Source organism: Heteronotia binoei, chromosome 3, assembly GCF_032191835.1.
Source record: "Heteronotia binoei isolate CCM8104 ecotype False Entrance Well chromosome 3, APGP_CSIRO_Hbin_v1, whole genome shotgun sequence".
In the NCBI taxonomy this organism is placed as follows: Eukaryota; Metazoa; Chordata; class Lepidosauria; order Squamata; family Gekkonidae; genus Heteronotia; species Heteronotia binoei.
In genome coordinates, this window is record NC_083225.1 from 85,634,474 (window position 1) to 85,658,816 (window position 24,343).

General features: G+C 40.8%; 1 protein-coding gene across 1 annotated transcript in view; it reads left to right on the plus strand.

Moving 5' to 3' along the window:
• Nucleotides 1-24,343, plus strand: part of SYTL5 (synaptotagmin like 5) — a 178,374-nt gene that overhangs the window by 133,081 nt on the left and 20,950 nt on the right. The window contains exons 8-11 of the mRNA XM_060234113.1: nucleotides 8,875-9,004; nucleotides 10,090-10,196; nucleotides 13,088-13,177; nucleotides 23,767-23,945. Of these exons, the coding sequence (XP_060090096.1) occupies nucleotides 8,875-9,004; nucleotides 10,090-10,196; nucleotides 13,088-13,177; nucleotides 23,767-23,945 (506 nt within the window). The remainder of the gene's footprint in view (nucleotides 1-8,874; nucleotides 9,005-10,089; nucleotides 10,197-13,087; nucleotides 13,178-23,766; nucleotides 23,946-24,343) is intronic.

The window sequence follows — 24,343 nt, forward strand, 5'->3', positions numbered from 1 at the left end:
CTTCAAGTGGGGAGATAGGGACTGGGGCAGGGAATTCCCACTGGGTCCCTGCAGTTGTGAAGCTTACCAAGGACACTCAGTGAGCTGTATGGATCACCAGGGATCTGTACCTTCTGTTTAAGTCTAACCTACTTGGTTCTGGTTAATGAAGATCAAAAGCTTTTGGGGGAAGGGGGGCTGGAATTTTTATTATTATAATAATAATTATTGCATTCATAGTTGTGATTTTAGAGTCTTCTGGTTTTGGCGATGCGTATTTAGAAGCAGCTCAAACCGGCTCGTCCAGAGCCGCTTCAAAGTCAGATTGTTAGAGGGGTCGCCCACGAAGGACAACTTGACACTGGGGCCCAGGAAGGGTCCCAGAAGGCAGGGTGCTTGAGCGGTAGAACGGGGATGTCAGCGGAGGTGGCTGCCCCCTGATCCCGCTTGCTCCTAGCCTCATCACTTCGATCGCCATTTTTAAATGGCAAGAGGGTCAGCCACCGGCTTTTTCTCTTCTTCTTGCACTCTACATTTTGGACTTTAAAACTCTGTAATACCAAGACAAGTGACATCAATCTTGCTACTACTGTAAGTGTTCTTTCTTCATATTATTGATGTGAATGGCAGTATTGCTGACAAGCAGGGAGAGCTGAAGCAGACTTCAAGTGAGGCGAAAGACTCGGGGGGGGGGGGCTCTCTCTCCTTTTTCAAGGCTTGTAAAAGTTTCTGCCTATCCTGGTAATATTTATAACACTTGCATGAGGAGATCACACCAACTTTTAGTTATACAAGAGTCTTGATGGCTGAATTTAACTGATTTGCTTTAAACCCCTTTAGGGGGAAAAAAAGTTTTGGATTTTGGGAAATTTGTTTGCTTGCAAGTTTATATGGATGTGAAGGACAGCTGGTTTAAAATACTTTGAAGCTTAAATTGAAGTGCTCTTAATGAATTTATAAGAATCTCAAATGATTTTTAAATGCTGGTGGATATTTTATACTGACTTATAAGATATAGCAGGATCTCTGGTTGGAAGAAGAACACTTCTGCAAATTACCAAAGTGGATTTTTACCTATTCTTGTTGGATGATATGGATATAACCCTTTAACCTTGTTTTTATTTTTTCTTTTCCTCCCTTTTATGTGTGGCTGGAATATTTTTGACATAGTTTAAATATTTTTGGCTTTCGATTCTTTCTTCTTATTATTTACCCTTCTTTCTTTTGCATTACCAAATATGGGAACTTTTTCCAATTTTCTATTACTTTTTGCTTTTCCTTTTGGGAGTGCCTGGTTTCCCTTTTTTTCTTTCTTTCTTTTCTTTGGATCATTGGCTTAATTTTTAATGCTTGATTACACTCTTGGATTACAAATAGGGCATTCAGCCCTGGATTACAATTTTATACCTTGAAGTTCCTGAAATTTGAAGTCGTTGAAGTGACTTGGATTTCAACTGAATCAGCATTGCTAGAGAAGAAGAAGAAGATGAAGAAGATATTGGATTTATATCCCGCCCTCCACTCCGAAAAGTCTCAGAGCGGCTCACAATCTCCTTTACCTTCCTCCCCCACAACAGACACCCTGTGAGGTGGGTGGGGCTGGAGAGAGCTCTCACAGCAGCTGCCCTTTCAAGGACAACTTCTGCCAGAGCTATGGCTGACCCAAGGCCATGCTAGCAGGTGCAAGTGGAGGAGTGGGGAATCAAACCTGGTTCTCCCAGATAAGAGTCCGCGCACTTAACCACTACACCAAACTGGAGGACTTATAATAGTGAATTGTTTTTGTTGCTGTGAGCTGAATTGTTTTGCCTATTAACTATTAAGTGTGGTCGGCTAAAAAGTTTTGTTTGCTATTATTCTTACTATTGTTTTGGCTTCCACAAATTGTTGATAGAAGCTAGAAGGCTGTTTTCTTTTTAAAACTATTCCATAATAAGGGTATTGCTTGGTGGAGATTAGCTTATCTGTTATAAACAGGAACATAGAGTTTCAAAACAAACTCTGAAGAGGCATTATCGGACTTGTGGCTGTGAGTGTGCTTATTCTAATAAGAATGGAAAATAAAGCTGGGATTGGTTTCAAAGAAAAAGTAAAAAAGGAAAGAAAACAGAGAAGGAAAGCCACCAATTCCTTCACCTAATGCTCCACCTGGGCCAGGGAAATTTATGACCATGCAGGGAGGTATGAAAGAAATGCAAAACACCTTAATGACTGCTATAACACAGCTGACTAGTAAAGTAGACAGTATTGGTGAGCAGATGGCAGAGATTAAACAAGAGCTTTTGGAAAACAGCAGACAGACAGCTGAGACTAACAAAGCCTTAAAAGTATTAGATGGTCAGGTGACAGAGAACATCCAAAAGGTGGAACATCTGGAAAAAGAACAGAATATACATGATTCTAGACTTTTGCAGTTGGAAGTAGACAGAGCTGTCTATATGCCGAGGTTTCAAAAAATACCAGAAGAGAAAACTGAAGATTTACAGAAAATTTTAAGTGAAGCCTTGGCTGAAATTTTACAGGTGACTCCTCAGAGGATGGAAGAAGAGTTTGATAAAGTTAGATGGGTTTCATCAAGTTACACAAGACAAAATAAGTTACCTAGTGAAGTTCATTTGAAGCTCACAAGAAAGAGGACTAAAGATGACAATTTAAAGCAAGTAAGAGAGAGACCTATGATGATAGCTGGAAACATGGTGAAAATTCTAAGAGAGGTACCTTGGCCAGTGAGACAAAAGAGGAGAGAATATCAAGCGTTAACAGACTTTTTGAGAGGAAGAGAAATACCCTATATGTGGCTAATGCCAGAAGGCCTTCTTTTTACCTACCAGGAGAACAGGTACAGGATAAATTCCATTTTCAAAGCTCAGAATTTTCTGGATAGAGTGAAGGAAAACGAAAGGAAAAGAAGGATGATGATGAGGAGGAAGAAAGTTCAGGTGAAGAGAATCCAAATGAACCACAGAGATACCATACAAAACAGCAATCCAAAAAAGATAAGAAAGATAATGATAAGCAAAACCCATAATGGCCTCAGTAGTTTCAATTAATGTGAATGGACTTAACTCTCCTGTTAAAAGGAGGAAGACTTTTAGATATTTGATAAAAATGGAAATGGGCATAATTTGCTTACAAGAAACTCATATTTTAACTAAAGATCAACATCTTTTGAAAAATAAAAACTTGATAATTTATTTACAGCAACAGATTTGAACAAGAAGAAAAGGGGAGTGGCAATATATATTAAAGACAAATTTAACCCACAATTGCAGTATGCTTCTGAAGATGGAAGAATTCTACTAGAGGAAATTACAGTGGATAATAAAACATTTTTACTTGCAAATATCTATGCCCCAAATGATCAACAAGAGAAATTTTTTCAAGATTTGCATCTTAAATTATCAAACTTGAAGTATGTAGAATATTGTCTAATAGGAGATTTCAATGCAGTCTCTGACAGACAACTGGATAAAAAAATGCACAGACTAAAAGTAAAAGTCCTCAATTGCCAATTAGTTTTTGGAAATTAGCAGAAGAACTGGATTTAGTTGATGTATGAAGAACAAGATATCCTAACTCTTTACCTACTATTCTAGCCGCCAAACTTGGTCAAGAATCGATATGTATTGGCTTTCTGCAAGCATGATCAAAGATCTAGTTGAGAAAGAAATTCAAAAAAGAGTTATTTCAGACCATAGTCCTGTAATGATAAAGCTCAAAGGTACACGAATGAGAAGATCATGGAGGCTAAATATCTCAATTTTGAAAGATAAAGACTTTCTTAAAGAATCTAAGATGGAAATGGAATCTTTTTTTAAACATAACACAAGATGTAAAGATGCAAGTAGTTTGGGACACTGCTAAAGCTTATTATAGGGGCCTTGCAATTAGGTATAGTATCAAGAAAAAGAAAGAACTGAAAATTTTCAAAATCTAATGTCACAAGCTGGAGAAGCTGAAAAGAATCTTAAAAAACAACTGACGAAACATGAATTTTTTAAAAAGGTGAAAGAAATGCAACACCAATTGAACTTGATTCTTATGGAGGAGACGGAGATTAAATTGAGGTATGCTAGACAATTTTTTTTTTAACATGCCAACAAGCCTGGAAGGTGGTTGGCTTATAGGATGAGAAAAGAAAAGGACAAAAGAATAATTACGACATTGAAAGATGAGAATAATAAAGAGAAAACTCAAAAGCAAGAGATATGTCAAATCGTGGAACAGTCCTATAAAAAATTATATGAAGATAAGCAAGCTCATAAAATAGATTTAGAAGAATATATCAATCAAAATAATCTCAGTAAATTTATAGAACAACAAAAAAATTTAAATGAACCAATAACAATAAGGGAACTTGGAGATGCAGTGGCATCTCAAAAGAATGGCAAAACCCCAGGTTCAGATGGATTGCCTGCAGAATTCTACGAAGCCTATAAGGAGTCTTTATTATTACCATTTAAGCGTCTTATTGAAAAAATTCAAGAGGAAGGCCAAATACCAGTTTCATGGCAAGCAGCTACAATATCTTTGATTCCAAAAGAAGATACTGATCTGAAAGATATTAAAAACTATCTTCCACTCTCCCTTTTAAATGTGGATTATAAAATTTACGCTGCAATATTGGCACAACATTTGAAGAAAGTCTTACAGTCTACAATACATTATGACCAAGCGGGGTTCCTTCCTAGAAAATATTTGAAAGATAATGTCAGAACAGTTTGTAATATCGTGGAATATTATGAAACTCATCCAGAGAAACAATTGACTCTAATTTGTTTGGCTACTGAGAAGGCCTTTGATAATGTTCATTGACAATTTACACTACAGCAATTGAAAGGTATGGAATGTGATGAAAACTTTTTGAGAACAGTAGAAGCAATATACTCTGCTCAAAGTGCAAGGGTAACAGTGAACAGCGAACTAACAGATGTAATTAATATTCAAAAAGGTACAAGGCAAGGCTGTTCATTGTCACCTCTACTTTTTATCTTATCTCTAGAGGTACTGAATAACCAAATAAGGGAAGATACAAGTATAAAAGGAGCTGTGATAAAAGATGAACAATTTAAACTCAGAGCCTTTGCAGATGACCTAGTCTTTATACTAGAGCAACCAAAAGATTCAATAGACTGTCTTATAAACAAGATTAAACAATTTGGCTACTGGGCAGGATTGAAGATTAATTACCACAAAACAAAATTTTTGACTAAGAATATGATGATGGAACAAATTCAGTCTTTCCAGCAAAAATCAGGGGTTTTGTATGAGAAAAGAATCAAATATCTAGGTGTCCTTATTTCAAATAAGTGTAGTAACTTAAAAACAGACAATTATGATAAACTACTTAAAGAAATTAAAAAAGACCTGGAAAAATGGCATGACTTGAATTTATCCTTAATGGGAAGAATAGCCTTAATAAAGATGAATATCCTTCCAAGGCTATTATTCTTGTTTCAAACTATTCCAGTATTTTTAAATAGTGGATTTTTTCAAGAACTGAACAAGATGGTCTCTAAATATGTTTGGCAAGGCAAAAAACCTAGAATCAAACTAAAGACATTGCAAGACTCTAAATTAAGAGCACGTATGGGCCTTCCAGACTGGCAATTGTATTACAAAGCTTCTGTGCTTTTGTGGATAAGAGACTGGATACTATTGAATGATAAGAGACAATTGTTGTTGGAGGAACATGATCTCACTATGGGGTGGCATGCGTATCTATGGTATCAAAGACTTGAAGGTCATTCCTATTTTAAGAACCATTGGTTTTGAAAATCCTTGTGCCACACATGGTCATGGCTAAAAATCAGAATTTATAAAAAAAATTCCAAGATGGGTCTCTCCAGCAGAAGCATTTATTCATCCAAATCTTCTAAAACCAAATCAGAATTATAGGTACGATGACCTGTGGGGAAAAGATAACCAGCTGCAAACCAGAGAAGAGTTGGAAGATATGGATATCAAAATGAATTGGTAGATGAGAACGCAAGTTGAATCAAAGTATGCCAAAGACAAGCTGACAGGTTTCAATACAGAACAATACTCATTTGATAAAATGTTTTTGGGTCCACAGGAAAAGCTAATCTCCAAATTATCTACTTCAGATGAAGACATAAGACGAAGTTGTAAAAGACTGTATGGTTCAATGGGCGAAAAATTGTGGTTATAAGAGACTGTGGAAGTTCAGTGTTAAATTAACTAGGTCAGTAATATTTAAAGAAAATTTGTACAGATGTTTTATAGATGGTACTTGACCCCACAGAAATTGTGTAAGATTTATACTAATATGTCTAACAAATGTTGGAAATGCACTAAACAGGTTGGTTCTTTTTATCATATGTGGTGGACATGTGAGACAGTGAAGGGTTATTGGAAAATGGTACATTAAATACTACAGAAGTTTATGAAGACACAGATCCAATTCAAACCAGAACTATTTTTATTGAATATATTTCCTGAGGACTATTCCAAAGAAATGAGACATTTGTTGGCACATTTCAACACAGCAGCCAGGATTCTCTTGGTGCAGAGATGGAAATCTCAGGAAATTCCCATGAAAATGGACTTGGTGGGAAAAATTTTGGAAATAGCAGAGCTGGACTTTTTATCCCAGCTGTTGGCTGGAAGATCTAAGGATGAAATTTTATGCCTGGTTAGACACTCAAGACTCTTAAGATTCTCTGGTGTGAACTTATTTCTCTTTTTTCCTGTATTTTATATTACAAAATTGCCTTTACGGGAATTGTCAAAACTAATAGATAACCAAAAGATTTACAGTGTAAAATTTTAAAATGTTGATGATATTTAGCATAGAGATAATAATATGGGACAATTTATGTAAAGAAAGTATTGTAGATGTAAGCTTGTATTCTTCGAAAGTATTTTGATGCAGAAGAAGTTTAAAATGTATTGTGCTCTCTACTCCCCCTATCCCTTACCCTTTCTTTTTCTGAAACTAATAAAACTTTTTAAAATTGAATCATAGTTGTGATTTTAGTCAGCCCATGCTGATTTTTAGCTGTTCTGCCATGAGCTTGCTGTGAGGTAAGATATACCAGTTCCACCAGAGAGTACAAAAAAAAATTACAAAGCCAAAATATGAGTTACTTGCACTTTACCCACACCACCATTTAATAACATTGGAAACCATTTTTCTTTCATTCATTTAAGAACAGTAAAGTAGGTCTCTGTTCTCACTTATCACAAGAAAAATAGTATTTGTAAAGGGTAATTGGCTCAGCCTTACCTAATAGATCAAAATACATTCTACTGTAGGCTTAAGTATTTATTATAAATTTTGGAGATTATTCTGAATAAGAGGCCTACTACCAACATATTCAGCCTGTTCATATGGAGATTATATTACAGCCTTTTACCACCCTCTCCATCTCCATTATTCCCTCAAATCCTCCCTAAGGTTTTCACTCACTCTAGTGACCATCAAGACATATTTTACTTGATCAACACGTATATAACAGTGAAGAAAGAATACCAGCTAATGTATGACATAGAAGATGCTGTTTCCAGAGTCAGATCTTGGTTTCCAAGATACAAAAGAGAACAATGGAAGGGGCAGGGGCAGCCATTAGGGAAGGCTGGTCTGTGACTCACTTGCAGAAGCTTCACAACCTACTTGTGGGCCCTGATCCACTGCCTTATCCCATACTTGATGATTAGGAAACATCATTGCCATCAAAGATCAGTATAGTTAAGCAGCTACTTAGGTATGCAGCTCAACAGAAGACCCTTTATTGGATTCTTGCTCCCAGCAAGAAATGGGAAGATATCACAGAGCCTCTGAGACAATCTCCCATTTCCTTTGGGAACATCTCCTGGAAAGGCAGCAGAGTATGGGTCTTTTGTGCTCCTTGTAGCCAAGCCAGCACTGGTGGGACTTAGGGGAGTGTGAAAGATTAATGCTTTACTGCCTCCCAGCAGCTAAATATCATGACTCACACATTCTCCTCTAAGCTCTGTGGTGAGCTAGCAGGGGCCATGCTCTACTTTTGCTTGCTGTAAGGTATGCATGCATAGATTCATATAGGAGGGGGCAGCCCACTAGAGCACATCTTGTCCAGTTTCTCTCAAAATCCGCAGCTGGCTTTCATAGGACATTACTGAGACCCAGCTTGTCAGTCATTAAACCTAATTTTGATTCTGATTTTCAGGAAGGGTGTTGTTGTGAATTGATGTACTTACTTGTTAACTGAGATAATAAAGGCTCTAGGAAAATCAGGCACATTGAAAAAACAAATTTTGCAGGTGGCATTTTTTTCTGTACTCAAACCCTTCAGACATCCCACAGATGCTCTTATTTAACTCTGCTTAGATTTGATACAGCAATTACTGATATTATGTCTGCTTCAAAGTATTATTCTTAAGTTTCTTTTTTGCCATTTCATTGCAGGATGTATTTCTGTTTCTGGGGTATAGGAGTTATTTGTATATGGGGGAATGCTGGCTCAGACAAAACAAGTTTTTAAAACCAAAATTATCGAGTGATAAGCTAAGGTTCCTTACAGATATAGAGGAAACAAACAGATGGAAGGTGGGAGAAGTTTGCATTATTAGCATAAAATTGAGCATGGCATTGCCAATAAACAGAGCTATTGTAACAGAGCTTTAATAAAACTAAATAATGTAGCTTTTGCATATTGATACTTTAATCATGTGGTAAATGAAATACATACTCATTGTACTCATTGGACTGGTTTTAATGTTGTTAAGTTTAGTGTTTACTGTTTTATATTGTTAAATCTAAAGGCTTTTAACTACTGTATGTTTTTATAAAATGTTGTTAGCCGCCCTGAGCCTGCCGAGGTGGGGAGGGCGGGATATAAATAAAATTTATTATTATTATTATTATTACATATTTCTATTCTCCTTGGGCAGGACTTTGGATTTGAAAATGGCATAGCTATGCCTGTAACAGAAAGTGTACCTGCAGATTTAGCCAAAAGACATCATAGGAGAGCCTCTGGAACTCCCTCTATAGCAGTGTCTAAGACTTCCTTATCATCTGGTAAGCTCTTTTATAAACAGAAGAATGTGCATTCATCCTAGTGACCACTCTCCCCAGCCATCTTGTTTTCCCTATTTTTAATTTTGTGGAATTATGTTTTTTCTTGGTTTCTTAGAAGCTAGTGTTTCACAGTGATTAACAAGCTTGTCATTGTCAATTTTTTTTCCTTAAAAAGGTGAATTTACAAAGTACTTTTTTAGCAGGCCTCAGATTCAGTGGAATCTTAGAGGAGCACAGCTCCTGAACCTTTCTGAGAGTTCTACCTCCTTGTCCATTGAATAGTAGGTGCAGCTGCATAACAATCCTTGGATGAGCTCCACCACCTATTTTTCTACAAAACGACCCCTGCTTTTTATCATCTGCAAACTGTACCTTTTGCCAGTATGCCATTGCTTCAGTACCACGATTAGGTTAGTTTAGCATCAAATTATATGGTTAATTTATGCCTATAAGTAAAAGCTGCAAAAATTGACTATTTTACAGCCTTTTTATTTTAATGATGATATAAGAAGATTGAAGAAGAAGATATTGGATTTATATCCCGCCCTCCACTCCGAAGAGTCTCAGAGTGGCTCACAATCTCCTTTACCTTCCTCCCCCACAACAGACACCCTGTGAGGTGGGTGGGGCTGGAGAGGGCTCTCACAGCAGCTGCCCTTTCAAGGACAACCTCTGCCAGAGCTATGGCGGACCCAAGGCCATGCCAGCAGGTGCAAGTGGAGGAGTGGGGAATCAAACCCGGTTCTCCCAGATAAGAGACCGCACACTTAACCACTACACCAAACTTGCTCTCCTGTTTTAAGTTTTATAAGTTTTAAGAAATGTTAGAGGATCTAGTTTAAATTATTTTCTTTTTTCTGCATTCCAAGTAAAAATCCACCAATAAAATTCTTCCTCTTGCCTCAATATTTTGGTCTTTCCCTTTCTTTTTTTAGCATTGAGGAGAGGGAGTTGAAAGTTGTGGTGAGATACAGCTGGAGTTAGGCTATGTGCAACCAATTACAAAGGTCTGAAATAAGTGTAATATTGGAATAGAATGTGTTGTATAGATTTCAAACACTTTTTTCCTCCCTTCTGTTTTGCAGATCGCAGCAGATCAGAGAGAGATCTCAGTGGATCCTTTTCAGAAAGCAATGAGGATACTTTAAGCTTAAGAAGTAAATCTGTACCTGGAGCATTAGACCAGGAACTGGTGAGTTATAACCACACCAGTCCATAAAGTGAAGAGGGCATTCTTAATATTTGTTTTCCTTCATAAGAGTTAATAGAAATTTGCTTGGAACTGAATATGACAATTTATTTGTTTCTCAATCAATAAAGTCTGTAAAGCTGTGGCAGCAGGATAATAAATTGGAAAATAAGGACTGAGACCATAGGGATGCTGTGAATGTCTTAACAAAACTGTTTGGCACTTGTACATATCTTATTCAACACTCAGAATGTGAGCCAATCAGAGATATGTTCCAGTTGCATTGAGCAACTCAAACAGCTGCCCAATGAGTTTGCTTAGAAGCAGACTCACAGTTGACTGGGAGATCAGCTGGGAGTTGGGTTCTGATTCCACCCCCTCGGCAAAATAGATGCATCATCATCATCATCACAACCTTTACTGACATAACAGATTAAGGGAAGCAAAATGGGAGAAATAGAATCCGAATACATCTCTCTCCTTTTGCCAGATACAAAAATAGAAGCCAGATACTGTTTCAATAGTTACAGCGCTTTGTGTAGAAAGAAAATAAAGGGACTTATTCTCATCTGATCAGCCTATTAAATCCAGTAACAACCTATCTAAACACATAGCACAAATGTCAGAATAGTAGGTACAGTGTAGGAAAACATGTTCAGTGCTTTCTACTTCATTCCTACTACAGCCACATATCCTTTGCACATATGGAATCTTTAAACCTCCCATAAAGTATTGCCAAAGATAATACATTAAAACAGGCTAACATGTAAGCTCTGTGGATAAGTGGATCAAAAAGGATATGTATATACAGTATATTGCTAGCAACCCAGAAGAAGAAATCCTTAACCTTAGGGGGGGGGGGGGCATTTACCAGAGACACTGCTTCTCAGTTCTTGTAACTAATTATCCAGGTGTCTTTGATTAAAACAAAAGCTGATTTTTCTGGCAAGGAGAGCAACTCTTTGAAGTTGATCCCAATTACAGGAATCTTCTTATTGCAAAATAGATACAAAAGATGCAAAAGAGAGAGGAGAAGGAGCTCATTTCTCTTCCTTCCCTCCAAGCTGGGTGGGGACATGCTGAACCCTCCATTGCAAAACGGATACGAGAAACCTAATGCAGCCCAAGCCAACAGCTTGTGGTGGGGAGTAATAATCTGGGGTACTGATCATTTCCTCCCTCCCAGTTTGCTGCTTCTCAGCATGTCTGGGAGTCTGGAACGCAGCAAAATTTCCAGGAGCTCTTCATTCCCCAACAAATCTTTGCTGTGTGTAGAGCACAATTTTCACAGCAGAAGATCAGAAACAGATTCCCAGCTGATCCCTCTTTAACTGGAAGTTGTCAGCTTAAGTAGCCTGTTCCTGAGAATACACACAAATAGGTCACAAACATTGATTTAATAGCTCACCACTGGCAAATGGGAAGTGAACTGAACTGGCGGGTGCTCAAGCATCAGAGAGAACTGCTAAAGTAGGTCATGGGTGCACAGTATACAACTGTGGCTGTGTTTTGTGGCGCTCAGTGGCATTCTTTCCCATCCAGAAATTTCTTGCTTCCAGATGAGAGGCCTTGAGCCTTTTGGAGTTTAGTGCCATTTTGAAATCTTTCTGAAGACTTTCTGTCCCATTTGTCCACTGGGAATTCTATGTGCAGTCTTTGGACACACTGAAAAAGAATCTTGTGGGTTTTGCAACTTTTTGCAACTTATTGATGCATCAGAAACACTTTATTTTTTCTGAGCTTTTGCCTTCGGTTGAGATATGTAGTTGGAGCAATCTATGCTAGAAGAGGATTCAAAGCAGGAATAATCAAGTCGAGCCCCTGTTCATTGGGACTCCTTTGATGGAACTGTGAAACTTTTGAGAAATTGTTATATTGTTATTTAGTCTTCTATTGAACATATTTGTATGATTTTGTTGCAATACATTCTTAGTTATTTGGTCTCTGTAACTTTGGTTGTGCTGTCTTTATCCAGATGAGAGTCAGTATTCCAACTCCCCCCTCCCCCATGCACTTCTTTGATGTATCTCAGAAGCTTCAATTTCAGTTGGAAGCTCCAGGAATGAAAAGGGAAAGTTTTTATGTTGCATCACACAGGCTTACAACTGAAATGCAGGCTCCTAGGATGAAGCAGAGGAATATCCCTTTATTTGGAGGGATCAGAACTTCTCCTCTCAGCTGAGAGGACAGTTGAGAATCAGCATGCCTATAGCTGCCTCATCAGTTGCGGGCTGTAATGGAGCTAGGTGATGTTTTGGGGCATTCCACTTTATTCTAGAGGAAGGCAATGGCAAATCACCTCTGCTTCTCACTTGCCTTGAAAGTCCTATGGGAAGCTGTAAATTGGCTGTGACTTGACAGCACTTTACACAGACGCACACTTTGTTCTAGTTGAGGTCCATATAACTATGTAAGTTGTTTACTCTTAGTTGAATGTGAGAACTGAGAATTAGGAGGGACAGAAATATTAAGTAAAAGTTCTTTGAAATGACATGGAGAAGTTTTGGTTGGTGTAGCAACCACGATCAAAGAACATGAAGCTAATGGAGAGAGTAACCATTAGCTGAGGACATTTAGTGATATATAATTTCTTTGACGAAGTGTGCATGCCTACATCTTTTAAGGATGCAGTTTGTAAGGGTGAGCTTAGATGTGCCACTCAGTGGAAGATTAAAAATTCTTTATGTTTGTCGTGCAAACGTATTGTTCAATGAAGAAGGTCAAGGAGCAGAGACAAGACAAATGCTGCTTGTGCACTGTTTCTCTTAGATATGTGAATCATGAGGAGAGTAGCACCCCTCACATACCAACTATAGGAACTGATCATTCTGGAACAGCTCATGTGATCCTCTAAACTGATGTGAATTTAATTTTATTTCCACCTTGCCCATTAGGATTACCTAAATGAGGAAGAAGATATTGATGACATTGTGGCCTCTGGCTATGCAAAGGGACGGACAAATTTAGCCAGTGGACTGTCAGTGGTAAGGCTTCCATTCCTTCCAGTGTGCTTGTTACTTATTTAGTTATTAATATACCATTTCTTTCCTAAAGATATGTGGCCATTAACATATCATATCTAGTTTGCATTCCTGTCTGTTTGTACATTTTATTCTGCTGTGTTCCTCTACTGACTGATTTTTCAACTTCCATCTGTACTGCTATTTATGAAGTGGTTTACATTTGTTGCACTAAGTGGCCATTTTCTGCAGCGAAATGACACTTTCCTCCTTAAACTATTCAAAACAGGGTGCCCGCATCAGAAGCCCAGGGCCCAGCTGCTGCTGGCCTCTCTGCTGTCCCTGGAGTTGTGGTGATAACGGCAGCAACTGGGGCAGTCAGCTGGAGAGCAGTGGAGACCATCCTTCAACTGCCCTACAGCTAATTGGAGTATGGGCAGTCAGCTTGCATTGGTAGAGGCTTCCTTCTGCCTTGCAAATGTCCTCCTTGCCATTCCTTGCTCGAAGCTATGGGCACTCTAGTGAGGGGAAGGACAACAGTAACAATGAAAGCTAGGAATTCACAGAACCTGACACATACATTATTATAGTGTTGTAATGCATTCCAAATGTAGTAATTGTATCAATTTGCAGGGGGTTTTTTAAAGCCATCCAGTGAGGGTGGAGGATAGATGGCTGCTTGCAGGGAACTAGGGCTGGGAAAATGGTGCTGATGTGGGATGGAGATCTAGGCATGCTGTCCATGTGAGCACAATCCCTTCTTTGTGTGATCTTTCACAAAACATTGCTGCAAAGCAGATTTGGGAAAGATGGGGAAAATCTGGAAGGTGCAAAAGAGCATCATGATACTTTGGGGAAGAATGAACAAAAAATCCCAACAGCACCTAAGCCAGGACAACCCATGTGGAAGTGACCTGAGACAATTGCTTGTATCTCCAAGGCTGGCAGTGAAAGTAATTTAAATTGCATACTATCACTGCCTCTCTAGGGGGCCTCAAGGCTTCAGCCACTTTCTTACTGGTATTTATTTTATTTTTCTTTAAAACATTTCTATGCCAACATTCTGCCTAGTTCAGGGTCCCCAAGGAGGCCAACATTTCAATCATTAAAACAGTGTTTAACATATAAATACTGTATATGTAAAACATTTAAAACAATAAAACACATGAACACAGAAACACAAGCAGGGAGCAGGGCTAATAAGAGTTAGTCAAGAATGTCAAACAAAACAAAAGACTTCACCTGCTGGTGGAAGACAACAGTAGTGGAATACAAATGAATCTCCTTGGGAGAGAGTTCCAAAGTTTCAACACCATGACTGGGAAGGCCTTTTTTCAGGTTGTCACCTAGCTAGTCTAGACAGCGAAGATACTTATATACAGGGGTCGTTTGTACAAAAAAAGGTGGTGGAGCTCATCCAGGGATTGTTATGCAGCTGCATCTACTATTCAATGGACAAGGTGGGAAGGAGGAGGTGGAACTGTCAGAAAGGTTCAGGAGCTGCGCTCCTGTGAATTCCCACTGAATCCAAGGCCTGCCTATATAAGGGCCCCGGAAGGTGACTGCAGTGGGCAGCTAGAATCACATGGGAGTAGGTGGTCCCCAGTACTCCTGGGGAGGGAAAGGTATGACGGTGGGAACAGACATCAATATAAGGGAAGGAGGCTGAGACAAGGTAAGGCGCTGACTGGTGCGCCACGACCTTCCTGCCACATTGGATACAGTATGTGAACTCGAGGCCCTGTGCCTGTCTTCTGGATTAGTCTCAGCCACCTTCCAGTCTGTGTCCCATCATGATGGTGACAAGTAGTGAGGTCAGGCTGAATTACTCACCTCCGTCATTGGTCTTATGCAATTCCAGGTCCATAAATAATAAGACCTCAGTCCTCCGAGAGTTTCTGCTCGAGCAGGACATGGACCTGGCTTGTGTGGCTGAGACCTGAGTGCGAGAGGGAGAGACTGTAGCCCTCTCCCAAACGGCTCCCCCGGGATGTTCAGCCTTTCACCAATCATGGACTAGCGGGGGGAGGGGTGGCTCTATCCATACGAGAGGCTTGCTCCTTTCGAGCTCTCCCAGCCCCAGAGATCAGTGGTATTGAATGTTCTAGTCTGGTGTGGGATGTTGGGGAGGGGTTGGCGATATCACTGGTGTACCGTCCACCCAACGCACCAGTCAGCGCCTTACCATCCCTGATGGAGGCTGTAACAGGCTGGGCATTGGAGTACCTAAGGCTTGTGATCCTGGGTGACTTCAGTGTCCATGCTGACAACGTGGCTTCCAGTCAGGCGATGGACCTAGTGTCATCCATGGCGACACTTGGGCTCTCCCAATTTGTTACATCGCCCACTCACCAGGCAGGGCACATGTTGGATTTGGTCTTTGTGGCTGGGGTTTTGGTGGACGATTACTGCTGAGGCAGTGCCATGGTCGGACCACTGTGCCCTTAAGGCTCATATGGATGTCCCACCCCAAGCCTGTTTGGGCAGTGAGCCTATTTTGGCTCGCCCACGAAGTCTGATGGACCCTGAGCGGTTCCAAATGGCTCTACGGGATCCCTGCCCCCCTGGCGATTCTCTTGATGACTTGGTTGAGTCTTGACAGGGCCGGCTCTCCAGAGCCATTGATGAGATCGTACCTCGGCACCCTCTGCACCCTCGTGTTAAGCTGGCTCTGTGGTATACCCCGGAGTTGCAGCAGCTGAAACGAGGGCTCAGACGGTTAGAGAGGTGATGGTGGCGTACTCGAGACGAAGTGACTAGAACATCTTATAGAGAGTTTATGAGGCCCTATTATATGGCAGTCAAAGCCACAAAGAAGACTTACTTTGCGGCCAAGATTGCGTCTGCAAACTTGTGCCCAGCACAATTGTTTAGGACAATTCGGAATCTTATAACACTACTGCAAGGCAGGCCAAATGCTGCATTTGAGATAGGCTGTGAAGCTTTTGCAAAATTCTTTGCAGATAAGATCTTGTCACTCCGCCACGACCTTCCTGCCACATTGGATACAGTATGTGAACTCGAGGCCCTGTGCCTGTCTTCTGGATTAGTCCTGGATCGCTTCGACATGCTCAACTTGGAGGAAGTTGACAGAATTCTCTCCACTGTACGCCCAACAACTTGTGATCTGGACCCATGCCTCTCCTGGCTAAATTAAGATTGCCAGAGGGAGCTTAGATGTCTTATACGGGACATCATAAATAGATCCCTCTTGGAAGGGCTCTTTCCAACGCCTTTTAAAGAGGCTGTGGTCCTCCCTCTCCTGAAAAAGGCTACATCAAATCCGGCCGAATTGGCACATTACCGGCCGGTCTCAAATTTACCCTTTTTGGGTAAAATCATTGAGAGGGCAGTAGTGTTACAGTTACAGAGTTTTCTGGATGATGCTTCCAACTTAGATCCCCACCAGTCTGGCTTTCACCCAGGTCATGGGATGGAGACAGTGCTGGTCACGTGGATGACCTCCAGTAGCATCTGGATCGAGGCGGCTCGGCGGTGCTGATGCTTTTAGACCTATCGGTTGTGTTCGATACAGTCGACCATCAGCTACTGACCAGCCGCCTCGCTGACGCAGGGATTCAGGGGTTGGCCTTGCAATGGCTTTCCTCTTTCCTTGATGGTCGGGGACAAAGGGCGATTGGGGGTGAACTGTCCCAGAGGCACCCACTTAATTGTGGGGTGCCACAGGGGGCGGTGCTCTCCCCGATGTTATTCAACATCTACATGCACCTCCTTGCCCAGTTTGCCTGGAGGTATAGGTTGGGTTGTCGCCAGTATGCTGATGACACCAAACTCTATCTACTGATGGACAGACGGCCTGACTGCGTCCCAGAAAATTTGGACCTGGCATTGCAAGCTGTGGCAGGATGACTCAGGCTGAGTAGATTGAAGTTGAATTCAGCAAAGACAGAGGTCCTTTGCCTGAGCCGTGGCGGTCTGGGAAGGGAAATCCCCCTACCAGCCTTTGACGGTGCAACATTTAAAATGGCGCACAAGGTCAGGAGCTTGGGGGTGCTGCTGGAGCCTGCCTTGTCAATGGAGGCCCAGATAGCAGCCACTGCTAAATCCACCTTTTTTTATCTTAGGCGGGCAAGGCAGTTGGCCCCCTTCCTGGAGCACGATGACCTGGCAACAGTGATCCATGCGACGGTCACCTCGAGGTTGGACTACTGCAATGCCCTCTACATGGGGCTGCTCCTGTGCCAAACCCAGAAACTGCAGCTAGTGCAGAACGTGGCAGCCAGGCTGCCATTGGGGCTCCCTAGGTGGGAGCACATACAGCGAAGGCTGCAGGAACTGCACTGGCTGCCAATAGTGTACTGGATTTGTTACAAGGTGCTGGTTATCACCTTTAAAGTCCTATATAGCCGAGGACCTGCCTACCTTAGGGACCGTCTCTCCCCATATGTTCCCCAGAGGGTACTGTGATCTGGTTCTCAAAATCTTTTGGTAGTCCCCGGGCCGAGGGAGGCCAAACTGAAAGTCACCAAGGAAAGGGCCTTCTCGGTTATAGCTCCCCACTGGTGGAACCAACTACCGGAGGAGATGCAGACCTTGTTCTGCAAGGCCTGCAAGACTACCTTCTTCCAGCTGGCTTTTGCCTAATATGGAATTTACTGTAGAAGAAATACCGTCACCACGAAAAAACTGTAAGATAAATAACACCGAGGTTTTAGCACTAAATTAATTGATGGTTTTAATTAGATGGTTTTAATGTAGGATAATAATATGTATATAGGATTGCAATATGTTTTGTAAACACCTTGTTTTAACTGTTGAAATGTAGTATATTATGTTATGCCATGTGAGCCACCCTGAGCCTGCTCTGGCAGGGAGGGCGGAATATAAATCAAAGATGATGATGATGATGATGATGATGATGATGATGATGTTGGTCCCAAGTGATATAGGGTATGGAAGCAAACTGAGAACTAGTATAGATTGAACAAAACTAGTATAGTCCCTATGACTCACTCCAGTCACTGTTCTAGCCACAACATTCTGTATCAACTGTAACTTCTATAAAGGCTTTGAGGGCAGCTCCGCATAGAGCACATTGCAGTAGGCTAATCTATATGTTTTCCCAGTGGCTTCACATAGAAATTAAAAAGCATGGGGAAACAAAATGGAACATTGCAAGACCCTGAAGGCCAGAAGCCAAGGGTCAGAGCAGTAATCCTCCAACATCACACTTCAAAACCTGCCTTCAAAATAGGACCAAAAACCACTGGCTCTTAGTCCCAAACCTAAAAGGTGGTCAAGAAATATACCATGTTCTATGGTATCAAAAAAGTCCATCTCACAGTATAGGTCATGCACCAGGGTGACAAAGGACATTTTAGTGCCATAACCAGACCTGAAACCAGATTAGAATGGATCCAAACAATCCACTTTATACAGGAATCCCTGAAGGTGCCCAGTCACTTGTTCAGTCACCTTGCTCAGGAATGGTACATTTGAGATTGGATGCTAATTAGTTATATCTCCTGGATCCTGAGTAGGTTTCTTTCCAAGTGAACGGTCTGCTTCAAGGTAGGGTTGACCATTTACTGGTTTCCCAGACCAAGTCCACACACCCCTCCCAGCAGACTTAAGTAAATAGGAGCAGAAAGGGTAATACTAGCAGGTGGTTGGTCTCAAACTTCCAAGAATCCTATCCACATTCTTAGATTGAGCAAACTAAAATAAATATCCCATGCAGCTGCACAAATCAGCACCCTAGAACCATCCAGTTCTGTCACTGCTAATGTCCAAGTCCAAATGGGTGCGAAAGATTTTAAATATGCAATCAAATGCTCATAGCGGGCTTCAGAGCCATCCACCTTCTCCTATAGCTCAGGCCCCTGACCACCAGTAAGAGTTCTGCATGTCTACACTGTATGGATGCAATGATGGCGGGAAAATATTGTTTCTTTACCACCATCAGAATTCTGTACTGGCCAGTACCAGCTTACTTTGACCCCTGCAGGTAACCCTAGCATCTCTGATTTTATTTCCTTAGTATTTGTTTTGCTGACGGAAAATTTGGACTTTAAAGATGCTTCTGCTAATGACTTTGTACATTTTGTGTGCACAGAACAATAACACAGAATGAGTGCTAATTGACTAAAGGGCTTATGTGATTATTAAAAAAAGGATGTGAATAATTAAATAATGTTCTAAGCCTCCACACTGAATCTTTTAGACTATAATGAAAGTTTGCAAGTAAATAATATTGAAGGATAATTTTAAAATAGTTTTCTGCCAACACTAGAAAGAGTGTGGTAGTACTCAAAACCTAGTATTTGATCCTGCAGGATATTTTTCAGTTTAGAAACTTGAATTTTTTTGAAGTGACGTATCTTGTCAAAATATCACTACTGCCATCTGAAAGCAGTAAGGGCAGTATGTACCCGATCTTTGATTCAGCCTGGCTGTGTCACTCAGGTCCAGACCTATAGGACAACATCTGGATTTGATGCAGCTAGAAAATTTCCAACATTAGTCAGGGAGGATGCAATTCTTTGTCATGTTCATACTTAGGGTGGCCACAACCCCTGATGTCTCCCAACAGATGCTGCTCCCCCTCCCTTCTGACAAACAACCTATCTTGCTGATGATGGTGCTGCCCAAAGCTACATCCAAACCCTTACAAGCTCCTGCACAGTGCAGGAGAAGAGTGAGAGTGTGGCAAAAGCTGGGGTCAGGGCCATGGCAGCCTACCTGGCCAGGACCAGCCCCACATCTGAAGGGAGTGTGAAAGCCATGGATGCAGCTGGGGCCTTGAGAATGGCAAAGGAGGAAGTCTACCTCCTGAGGATGTCACAGGAGGAAGGATAGCATGCTAAGTGGATTCCCCAGGAGTATGGAGCATGCAGCCAGGTTCTCCCACATACTGCCTCTACCAAAGTTCTGTCAGTGCCCAGTACCACTCATGAACCTTGCCAGGCATCCAAAGCTAAATGTGGGAGTGGGGCCGGATAGAAGGAAGGGGTGGGCTGGCCAGGGAGCCAGGTCTTATAATGGGAGAGGGATAAAAAGGAGGGCAAAGGACAAAGTCAAGGAGGAGACAGCTGAGTCCTTCTAAAGTAGGGGTCCCCAACCACCAGGCCATGGACCAGTACCATCTGGGGCATGCTAGCAACCAAGCCACAGAACGAGGCAGAGGTGCCACACCACCCCCGATCATCTGGGACCCAGGCGGAGGAAAGAGGCAGTGCTGCCTTGCTCCAAAGCTGCCCCAATTAAAGACCCCCATAAGGGACTAGGCATGGGTGGGGGAGCAGTCTGGGGCAGCAAAAACCCCAGCGCCGCCCCCCACATCCGTGAAAAATTGTCTTCCATTAAACTGATCCCTGGTGCCAAAAAGGTGGGAGCCACTGTTCTAGAGGAAAGGGAAGGCCTGCCAGCAGAACAACTGACAACCCAGACCTGGGAGGGGCCAGGGCCTGATAGCATCATGAGAAGAAGGTGGTGATGGCATCAGTGGGAAGACCCCCGGGGAGGAGGTGGGTTGTGGCCGGTCCATTTCACATGATCATTGCTAAGAAATTGTAGCCTACTGTGTGGTTTCCTTTAGATTGCTTTGAATCTTCTTCACCCTGTGGGAGGTCTGTCTTTTGATGAGCAGAAGAGATCTTCTACAATGGCTTTCTGATATCTTCAGGGCATCTTTCAGAAAGCTTGTTTTGACACATCCTGGCTTTGGCCCAACTACGTTTATCCTTCCTAAAATGTAAATCTGGGATTTCATCCACTGTGAAGAGAAAGTCATAACTAGGTGGGTGTTTTCCTGGCTATGGCTAAAAAAGGGAGACATAAAAAATGCACTTATTTTTAAGATAAATGTCCGAACAGATGAATGCATATATCAAACCTAATAAAGCTAGAATGATTACCTCACTTGGTTAGCATATTATGCTGATTAAAATTGGCAAATAACAAAAGCTCAGTAGCAGAAACAGTTTTGGGGAAGTTTTCATTAATTGTGACCTGTTAGTAACTTAGCGCCACAGTTATCTCCCTCATTAGCAGTCATCCTCATCCAAGTGCTTCACTAGGTCTGCAAGTGGAAAATACAGACTGCTTTCAAACTTAATATCAAATGTATTTATATAGGTGAAAAATACCTGCTTGCTGATGTGCCATTGACCAGTTCTGTACACATGGTTTGTTACCATATTATTCCTATCTTTGCATGTTTCTTTATCTGTTTTCTTTACTAAGGTTTCCCCTCACATTTCTAAATTTTTCTGGCAGTGACAATGCCTTTCTTTCCATTCCTCCTTCCCTTTCTCTGCTTAAAGAATTCTTCAAGTTCTGACAGGAAATGGAGCTACTTAAATGTTCCAGAAGCAGATGGTGATACTGTAAGTTCTCTTTGTGTTCTGACACATTTGGGGGCTTCCCTTTTTTGATCTTTCATGCTGCTTTTTCCGTTCTGTGTGTGTGTGTAGTTTGTTTTTAAACATTGTTCTTGAAATCAGTATTTGCCACTAAAATCATGGGATTATCCAGTCCTTACTGTGAGATGGTTCAAAAAGCATATGGCAGTGGTATGGCACTGAACTTAAAGCACCTTCAATGTTTGAAGAGCATCAGATTCATGAACTATTCATACATGTAAAAGAAAGCAAAAGAGAGCAAAATAATTGTTTTTAAATTTCAGAGTGACCTGTGAATACCAGACATTATAATGGAATATAAATTTACAGTGTATTTCCTAGTGCAGATTTTATGTAATGTAAAAGCTGGTCTAAAATAAGTTACACTCACAGATGTATAGCTTATTTTCTAAGGAGGAAAAAATAACACAGACCAGGATTTTGGGAGGAAATAGTATACACAGGGCATCAATAGTTACCTTTAAAAGGGGAGATTTCTCTGGGGGTTTTTAAGTATTGCTCATAACTAAGGGAGCACATAACAGGTGCATTAAAATGTGCAAATGGGAGAAAGCTGGCTTTCAGCCACCTGATCTGCTCTGGTATTATTCAAAAAGAAATTCTAGTTCTAGAGCCCTTGGAAATGAGTATTCTTTGAAGGCTGATTCAGTGTTTGCTGATCACTCCCTATAGAGCTGCCCGTAGCCCTGGACATGATACAATTCGTAGGAAGTAACAGCTAACCCAGCACTTTCAAATTAGAACTGTCGCTTTTTGTAGTGATTTACTCAAATATGTTAGTACAACAATTCTCAAACTTTAGCAACCTGAGGATCAGCATTTTTATTTTAAAATTTGATGGCTCTCTGAGTCCTGTAATCCCTTGCTGGCACCCTCAGCACAGTCCCCTTTCAAAGTGCTTGTGGGAAGCTGCACGTGTCATATGGAGGTTTCTATATTCTTACATCCTTAAAACAATACAATGAAAACTGTCAGCTATGCTTTAAAAATGTAAATAAAATGTTTGTGTTGTCTGTACATGGCCTGCATTCAAGATCAGGTCTCAAAGGGTAGCTGAGTCCATCCAGAGGGAGACAGCTCAAAAGACCCATGTCCTGATCAATCTGACTTCAATAAGAAAAAGACTTTATCCTGCAGATAGCAAGATACTTCCTTATTGGTTCATAACTTCAAGCTAGAAGCCAGTTGAATGGGAGTGGGAAGACACTTGGAGTAACTTTAAGATGTGTGTGTGTGTGTGTGGGTGTGTGTGTGTATAAAGAGCAGCCTCATGCTTAAGGTTTCCATATTCAGTTGAATGCACTGTATGTTGCACTGAAAAATAGAGTGATTGCCAGTTCAGTTTTATACTGGAAGTAACTATTATGATTGCATTATAACTGTGCCTCCTTGGTGCCACTTAACTGATTAGAATTCCTAGGCTTGAAGTGTTCCCAACAGTCAGTCAGTGTGTTTCTGGTTAGTACTCTGAGGCTAGATAACTGCAGCTGGTAGCTCTGTGAGCCCCCGACTTTTGGAAGAGGAGAAGGCGGATTCTGTCCTTTTTCCAAGGCAGTGCCCCTACCCCATTCCAAGAATAATGGAGGATTTTGTCTTTATTTTAACCAGGGTTCATCCCCTGTTCTTACAAAGAACCTTGAGCCTATGGAACCTCAGGTGTCCATGAACCATTTTTAAAAACACTGTGGCTTCAATCACACATACTGAATAATGCACTTTCAATCCACTTTCTGTGCACTTTCCAATCGGACTTTACTGTGTGAACTGGCAAAATCAAGTTGGAAAGTGGATTGAAAGTGCGTTATTTACTGTGTGTGATCACAGCCTGTGTTGATTTTTCCTATCTGAACTCACACTTCAGGGAGAAACTGGTAAACATCTTGAGCTAACCCTGAAGCACAATTCTCAACTGGAGAGACCAGTGATTATATTAGTCTGGAAATTCATACTGTATTACTTACTACTTGCTGTGTAACATTAGTGAAGGTTTATTTTCTCAATAATCCTAATGAAAATGATAGTGCATACTAAAATGCACTGTGATCATATATCATTTTTACCGTTTTAGTTGTATATTATGTAATTTAATCTTATAAGAAGATATAACTTTTTTAAAATGTAAAAGTCACTGTTTTCCACCTTGTCTTAGTAAGTAAAATGGCTACAAATAATGTAAATAAATAGAAAGCTTGATGAATTGCATCTTTCCCTTCTTTTTTCTCTTTTTAGGCTAGTATTAATAGTATGATGAGTGTTTACAGCGAAACTGGGGACTATGGAAATGTGAGGATCAGTGGTGAAATATGTCTCCAAATCAGCTACAGCTACAAAACAGGAGCCCTTAACATCGTAGTAAAAAAATGCAAAAACTTGGCCATTGCAGATGAAAAGAAGCAAAGAACAGATCCGTAAGCAAAGAGGATTTTCTTTTAGGTTATTTTTCATCTTGCCATTCACTTTGCTTGTGAGACTATATGATATGGAATTCCTGAAGTAATGATATGGCTTGCATCCTAATGAGGGGTGTTTTTATTAACTCTTGACACTGCACGTATGCTATAATGCTGACTATTTTCAGGGCCTTATATTTTTCAAACTCAATATAGGAATCTAACTTCAGATTAGGAACTTTGAAATACCATAAATTTGTCACAAAATCAGTTTTGAAACACAGTTCATTGTGAGGTGAGCTTTCCCCCTCAACATTCACAGAACTAATATGACTTATGAAAGAATTCCACATGCAATATTATAAGCTAAGCTACTATGTCATGAAAAAATGCAAGAAAAGTAGCATTTTTCAGCA